The sequence below is a fragment of the Pezoporus flaviventris genome, unplaced genomic scaffold, assembly GCF_033815535.1.
Source record: "Pezoporus flaviventris isolate CSIRO_AGI_PZ_B2104156 unplaced genomic scaffold, CSIRO_AGI_Pfla_v1 ptg000031l, whole genome shotgun sequence".
NCBI classification, from domain to species: domain Eukaryota; kingdom Metazoa; phylum Chordata; class Aves; order Psittaciformes; family Psittacidae; genus Pezoporus; species Pezoporus flaviventris.
This window is the reverse complement of record NW_026892579.1, coordinates 55,069,095-55,076,805: the sequence shown is the minus strand read 5'-3', so window position 1 is coordinate 55,076,805 and position 7,711 is coordinate 55,069,095. Positions and strand designations below refer to the sequence as shown.

The following is a 7,711-nucleotide window of genomic DNA, read 5'->3' as shown; positions in this document are numbered from 1 at the left end:
TGTTTCTCCACCTGAGTAAGCCCAGAGATGGAAAAAAAAAGACTTTATAACCTTAAAATCATCCACTGATCCTGGTGCACAGCTGAGGACTGGTGTCATCACCTGGGAGCAATTTGTGCCCATCACCTCTTGTCTTTTCCATGGGATTCCTTTTAAAATGGGAATCTCCATCTTCTTTCTATCCACCCTTTAAATACTGGAACATGGGGATAAGGTCTTACCGGAGCCTTCTCTTCTCCAGGCTGAACAAGCCCAGCTCTCTCACCCTTTACTCACACAGCTGCCCAGTGCTTGGATCATCTTTGTGGCCCTTCTCTGGACCCTCTCCAGCCCCTCCACATCTTTTTTGTACAGTAGGGATCAAAACTGCACACAGTATTCCCAGTGTGGCCTGACAAGCTCTGAGTAGAGTGGAACAATGACAGCTTCATCTCTGCTGGTGATGCCCTCTCTGATGCTCCCCAGCATCCTGTTGTCTTTCTTTGCTGAAGCTGCACACTGTTCACTCACATTGAGCTTGCAACTGCTCTTATATAGAGAGCTGCCAAGGCCAACCCGCCAGAACACAAGTTCTGCTGGGCTTTGGGCTGCTGTGAAACAGGGAAAACATCTGCAGCCCAAAGCTGTTCCAGCTTGAATGGAGTGGAGAGGCCAAGGTCTGCTGTGCACAGAAAAGGAGCAGTGAGCTTGGCCAAGCCATATAAAACGTCCGTGCTCTGTAAAAGCCACCCCAGGCTGGAAAACACTCTCCCACTGCTTCTTCCCTCGAAGCCAGGGGCACAGGATTCCCTGGCACATCAGGCAGCGATATCCGCTGCTGCACCCACCTGCCCTGCCCATGATGAGGATCCACTGCCACCCTGAGACATTTGCTTTCAAACAAATCCCCTTTTATCCCATGGAAAGACAACCCCAAATCCTCAGCACCCATCGGAGCATGAAGCCCTCCCACGCCGGAGCCCATGGAGTGACGGATGCTCCTGTCCTGCACACCAGTAACAAACAACCTGTACCAAACCCACCGCGGTCGGAGCCGCCGGGTACCTGGCGCAGGACTTTCCATCCACACCCCCCCTTCCAGTTCCAAAGCTGCAAAATCAATTAGCAGCAGCATCAAGAAAACTTTGCTGTCTGTTTCGCACGGAGATGCTAATCTCCACACACACACACACACACACACACGCACACACCCCGCGGGGCTGCATCCGGAGCACGCCTGTCGCTTGCTCATCTTTTGTACCTGGAACGGTCCCTCTCGCCCCCCCGCGGCCTCCCCTTCCCTCCGGCAGACGCAGTGGATGTGATCAGGTATAAAAGCCCGCCTGGACCAGCGGCCGAGTGGCAGATGCTCTCCGGGAGCTCTCAGCAGAGGGGGACGGAGGGTGTGCGGTGGCAGCGGGCAGGCTCCCACCCCAGCCACAGGTAAGCCCCGAAAATCAGTGACCCGGCTCTATGGGGCTCCCTGGTGTGCTCTGGGGTGCCTGGGGAGGGAAAGGAAGTTTGGGAAAATACAGGTTTGATGAATGGTGGGGACAGGTCGCTGCAGGGGGATTATAGGTTGTGATGGATGAGGGCTTCCCAGCACGGGATGGGCAATAACACATCCTCTTCCCTCCCTGCCTCTGACTTATTGCCCCCTGCACCTCCATTCACCATCAGGTTTATTTGCACTATTGGGTGTTCATGTGTTACTGTCCGGACTGTCAGGGCTGCTGTGCTGGGGGATCCAGGCAATGATACCTGCAGATTCAGGCAGAAGACAGAAAGACAACCTTTATGTTTGAATCTGAGCTGTCTCGCTCTTTTATGCCCCTTTCTGAACTGCTGTTTGCTGTCATACCCATCAGGGTCCTTTTTGTGCTGCTGAAGAAAGTCCCCCTGCATCCAGGCTTGAGCTGGTGGCTCTTGCACCAGAGAGAAGGATCAGCTCTCCCCTTCAGACACACATTTTGGGCCAAAACCAGATTTTTCTTCTATTTCCTTTCAATATGAGATGAGTTTTCCTCCCATAGAGCACAGGGAGAGGTGAAACGTGTGTCCACCCTGAGTTAAATACAGCTGCTTGGGAAAGAGTTGGGGTTTACAGAGGGAAAGCAACCTGGGCATCCTTGGGGAGCTTGGAACCTTGGTGACCAGGAACCAACCCCAACCTCATCCTTGATGGCACAGCAGCCATGGCCACTTCAACCCCCAGGTTTCAGCTGGATCCAGGTTAATGTTGGCAGCCCCTGGCATACACCATATCTCAAACACCACCAGCACTGGCCATAGCCCTTCACAAAAGCCACTTCAATATTACCTAATGTAAAATATTCATGCCTTACTCTTCTAATGCTCATTTATTAATACTTATGTTGTGTCTCCCACCACGCAGGAGTTCTGCAGCTGCTCCAGGGGCACGGCAGGGCAGGGCAGGGTAGGAGGGAGCACATATATTTTAGAGGAATCAGCTTGCAAGCCCAAGTGGTTGGTGAAGGATGAAACCTGAAAACAACTCCCTAACATGCTCCCCTTGCAGCATCACTCACCTTTATGGGGTTCTTAGGAGGCAGCAGCAATCCCCGCTGACAGGGACTGTCACCCATGGGAGCAGTGACAAAAGATCCAGGCTCCAGAGAGATGCCTTTTGGTTCAGAAGGCAAAAGGAAGAGGCAGGAAGCAAACGTTGTCCATTATTTGGAGCGGCTGAGCAGGAGCAGAGCGATGCAGGAGGCAGCTTCAGGTGTTCCCTTCCCTTTCCCATGCCTCAGTTTCTCCTCCGGCAAAATCAGCCCCTTGCTCCTGGGGCATGGAGAAGAGCATCCCTGCTTAAGGAGCTTGAAGCAGGAGGAAAGCTTTGAAGAATGAAGGGTTTGCAGCACTAAGGTATCTCCCAGGGGAAAAGCTGCAGCCCTGGCAAAGGGTAGGGCTGGGGGAGGCAGGTCAGTGCCGTAGGAGGGGACCCTACTCCTGCAACCCAAACAGAAGTAGCATAGAGAAGGAAAACGCTAAGGTGGGTGCATCAAAGGAACCAGTAAAGAATCTCCTGAACAAGAAAAGGGTGATGTTTTCCTATTTTTCTTGTTTTTTCCCCATAGTTTGTGCACGGTTTCTGGGCCCGCAGCCCCTTGTATCCCCTGTGTGAGCCCCCGGCCAGGATGTGGAGCATGCTGTGGAGCTGCCTGCCCGTGGTGCTGGGGCTGCTGTTCTGGCACCCCACTGATGCCATCAGCCCTTGCTGGGAGAGCAACAAATGCCAGGACATCACCAGCGAGGCCGGTGTTTCGGTAAGCTTGGGGATGAGCACTGCATCTGTCTGCTTTGCTTTCTGACCCCCCTTCCACAGGGACCCCAGGGTGGGCTGGGGGATGAGGGGATGGGGATGCTGACACCATGGAATGAATCACATCAATGCTGGAGAACGCTTCAGACCCTGGACCTGCAGGTTTCAGTATGATCATGCCTCGGCTTCACACTGGGGAATGATGCTGAAGGAAGTTTTTGAGCCTGCAGCATTTAAACTGACAGAGGGGAGATTGAGATGAGCTCTTAGGAAGAAGCTGCTCCCTGTGAGGGTGGTGAGGCCCTGGCACAGGTTGCCCAGAGAAGCTGTGGCTGCCCCATCCCTGGCAGTGCTCAAGGCCACGTTGGATGGGGCTTGGAGCAACCTGGTCTAGTGGAAGGTGTCCCTCCCTGTGGCAGTTGGAACTGGGTGAGCTTTAAGGTCCCTTCCAATCCAAACCATCCTATCGTATGAACCAGCAGCTTAGGTATTGGCTTTACCTCCACCCAAGGGTGCTGCAGAGGGTGGTGGGGACCAAGGGGGTGGCACCCGCATGGGGACCTCAGCAGGGCACAGGCATGAAACCAACTTGTGACAGGTCCTGCTCCATGCAAGCAGCTCCCCTGCAAACCCCTCCTGTACATCTCACCCCCATGCAGGCGTGTGCTGCAGCGTGTACAGCCGACCTGTCAGCCGAGGCGCCTGTCTACCCAGGCAATGGGCACCTCCAGCCCCTCTCCGAGAGCATCCGCAGGTATGTCATGAGCCACTTCCGATGGAACAAGTTTGGCCGGAGGAACAGCAGCAGCGGTGGGGGGCACAAAAGGGAAGAGGCCACGGGGGACAACGCACCCCCAGCATCCCTGCCCACCATCCCACTGTCCCGCCACGAGGAAGAGCAGGGAATCGGGCTAGAGCGGGAGGAAGGCAAACGCTCCTACTCCATGGAGCACTTCCGCTGGGGAAAGCCAGTGGGACGCAAGAGGAGACCCATCAAGGTCTACCCCAATGGGGTGGAGGAAGAGTCAGCCGAGAGCTACCCGCTGGAGTTCAGGCGGGAGCTGGTGCTCGATGGCACCGTGGCATCGCCTGAGGAGGAAGAGGAGGAAGGCCAGGAGGAGAAGAAGAACGGTGGCTCGTACCGCATGCACCACTTCCGCTGGCACACCCCCATGAAGGACAAGCGCTACGGGGGCTTCATGACCTCGGAGCACAGCCAGACCCCTCTAGTGACTCTCTTCAAAAACGCCATCATCAAGAGCGCCTACAAGAAGGGGCAGTGATTGGGGAGAGCCCAATCCCCTCCCATAGCTTTAGTGTCCCGCTGGCATGTGTTTCACTTAGAGATCACTCGTTGTGTCCTTCTTAAGTAGTACTCCCAAGGGGTCTGCTCCCGGGTTCTGCTGGCTGGGAACAGGTTAGGGATACAGCCATCCACTGCTTCGCTGCTCCCACTGGACACGCGCAGGGAGCAGGGATGATGCCCAGTTGGGAGCGCGCCGCATGGTTTTGGTATCCTCACTGAGCTGTACAATACTGTAAATGATAGATTAAAATAATAAGAATGATAAAAATAATAATACATTTTTTTTGCAAGCTAACCAGGTGTCAGCAGTGTCTCTGGGGAGGGCAAAGGGGTGGGAAAAATAACTGCAAAGTAAACGCCTGCAGCTGTGGGGTAAAGAGACATGGCTGGGAATATGGAGCGGGATTTGGGGAGAGGGGGAAAGAACAATCTTGCACCTCCAGCTTGGGAGCTTCATAGGAGCCGGCTGTGGGGCTGCGACAAGGCCAGAGCAAGCACTGGGACTGCGTTTTGGAAGGGTCCAGCTCCTGCTCACCCCAGCAGAGTGTTTTGATCTCAGAGAGGAGCCCCACACTGATGTGATGGCAGTGCTTGCTGGCAGCAATGCAGCACCCTCAGGGTGCTGCCACAGGGAGCTAAGCCACTGAGCTGGGCTTCCCCAGGTAAAGCCATTAATTCCCCAATTGATGATAATGCTGAAGAGCCTGGGTACCAGGGAATCATAGAATCACAGAATCCCAGCTTGGGAGGGATCTCAAGGATCATCTGGTCCAACCTTTCTAGGCAAAGCACGACCTAAGACTGACTGTATGTCCCAGCATCCTGTCCAGCCGGAGATTAACAGTGTCCAATGCTGGGGAGTCACCACTTCCCTGGGGAAATTATTGCAGCAGATGACTGTTCTCATGGTGAAAAATTTTCCTCTTGTGCCCAGTCAGAATTTTCCCAGCAGTAACTTGTGCCCATCGCCCCTCATCTTTTCCATGGGACTCCTTGTAAAAACAGAGTCTTCTTTGTAGCCACCGTTTAAATACTGGAACATAGGGTAAGATGTCCCCTGAACCTTCTTGTTTCCAGGCTGAACAAGCACAGCTCTCTCAGCCTTTCCTCACACAGCTGCCCAGTGCCTGGATCATCTTTGTGCCCTTCCCTGGACCTTCTCCAGCCCTTCCACATGTTTTTTTGTAGAACGGGAACCAAAACTGCACACAAAGTTCCATGGAAAACCTCATTGCTGCCAAAGCATAACCAGGCCCCTTCCCCCTTTTGTATACTTCCCAGGCAGCAAACCACCAGCATTAATATCATAACGTTGATCTCAAAGATGTCCCAAGGGCTGGAGCACCTCTGCTATGGAGACAGGCTGAGAGAGCTGGGCTTGTTCAGCCTGGAGGAGGCCCCAGGGAGACCTTAGAGCAGCTTCCAGTGCCTAAAGCAGCTGACAAGAAAGCTGGAGAGGGGCTTTTGACAAGGGCCTGTAGGGACAGGACAAGGGGGAATGGCTTTAACCTGACAGAGGGGAGATTTAGATGAGCTCTTAGGCAGAAGTTCTTCCCTGTGAGGGTGGTGAGGCCCTGGCACAGGTTGGCCAGAGAAGCTGTGGCTGCCCCATCCCTGGCAGTGTTCAAGGCCAGGTTGGAGGGGGCTTGGAACAACCTGGTCTAGTGGAAGGTGTCCCTGCCTGTGACAGGGGGTTGGAACTGGATGAGCTTTAAGGTTCCTTGAACCAAAACCATTCTGTGATTCTGCAATTCTATGAAAGTAGGGCTCATGTCGGCATTTTCCCCCACTCCTTAGCTAAGAGATGGCCCAGGTCACCCTGTAATGGTGCAGGGGCAGCTTGCACATGGCACAGTGCACTCAGTGCATGGTTTGGCTCTTGAAATCTCCATCTGGGTGGTTGAATTCCCATTTTGACTCTCAAATGTGGTTTGTTCACATTCAGACACACACACCATGAGCAGCAACCCAGGACCTTTCTCCACAGCCACATCATTGCAGGGAGATTCTGTGGGACTGGGGAAAAATTGAGGAAATAATTCTAAAGGATGATAAGGATGAAGCCCAGTTTGAGCTGGATCCTGGGCACAGAGCTGGGGGAAGGAAGCTTCTCCATAGCCAAGACCATCCTCCTCCTCACCCCATGGCTTCCCTTCTCCAGCCCTGAGCAACCAGCCATGTATCCTCTTCCAGAGACATGCCAGGACAGCAGAGCCCCAGAGGTGGCAACATCAACATTTATTGGAAAAGGGCATTAAGATGGTGTGTTTGAAAACATCAACGGCCCTTTATACCTGCCTTCTCCTCCCCTGCTCTTGGCTACACACGGGAACGCCACAGTGCTCCAAAATACAGAGATGGAAACGCACACATGCACCGGAACTGCCAACTGCATAGAAATATACTTTGTCATCTATATGCACACAAGTATCTAAACTAAACGTGATGTACAAACAGGTCACTTACACCACGGGTGGGGGCATTTACAGGTGGAGTTTGGGTCCCAAAACATGGAGGGGACATGGTGAGACATGCCGGGGTTGCAGCCAGCCAGGAGGTGATGGCCCCGGCCCTGCTGCAGGGTCCCGCAGAGCAGACAAGGGGGAAGCACTGCGAGTGGAGGGACAGGAGGATGCTGTGCAAGGATAACCCCCGGGACAGCTCCTCAAAGCAGAGGCCGGGGTATTTTCTGCCCCTCAGGACAATGGGCACCCCGAGATGTGCCCTGTGGTTCCCTTCCTTCAGTGTGAGCAAACCTTGTGCTCATTTTCCCACCTTCTTTGTGGTTGTTGAAGAGGTTTGGGGTGTTTTCTCCGCACTGACACAAATTTGGGCGTTGCTTTGCCTACTGTGTTTTGTTAAAAGATGGGAACAGCGACAGGAGCAAACGCTTCCTCCCCAAGCAGCCAGCTTTGTGTTCCTGCTGCTCGCCCCAAAACCTGCCCCAGCCAAAACTCAGGCTTCAGCAGGACCAGCTATGACCCAGAGAGGAAAAGGGGCTCAGGAACAGGGGACAGAGACACACTGGGACACTGAGGAGAAGCAGCAGCAAGAGGAGAGCAGGGCTGGCACAGACAGTGCTGTGATCCAGCCTAGAGACCGAAATAAACCCTGTTTTTTTCCTGTCCTCTTAAGCTAGATCA

The 7,711-nt window shown here is 53.8% G+C and overlaps 1 protein-coding gene across 1 annotated transcript; it reads left to right on the top strand.

The window, feature by feature from the left end:
• Nucleotides 1-1,335: 1,335 nt before the first annotated feature.
• On the top strand, nt 1,336-4,783 carry POMC (proopiomelanocortin). The gene is made up of 3 exons (XM_061461832.1): nt 1,336-1,422; nt 3,078-3,266; nt 3,922-4,783. Exons 2-3 carry the CDS (start codon nt 3,138-3,140, stop codon nt 4,543-4,545), a joined length of 753 nt encoding a protein of 250 aa, XP_061317816.1. The 5' UTR covers nt 1,336-1,422; nt 3,078-3,137; the 3' UTR covers nt 4,546-4,783.
• Nucleotides 4,784-7,711: the final 2,928 nt, after the last annotated feature.

What these genes read in the sequence shown, in the direction of transcription:
- POMC (XM_061461832.1), top strand. Translation starts at nt 3,138, where the DNA reads ATGTGGAGCATGCTGTGGAGCTGCCTGCCCGTGGTGCTGGGGCTGCTG. An exon ending in CCAGCGAGGCCGGTGTTTCG is followed by an intron (nt 3,267 to 3,921) that starts GTAAGCTTGGGG and finishes ACCCCCATGCAG; the next exon opens with GCGTGTGCTGCAGCGTGTAC.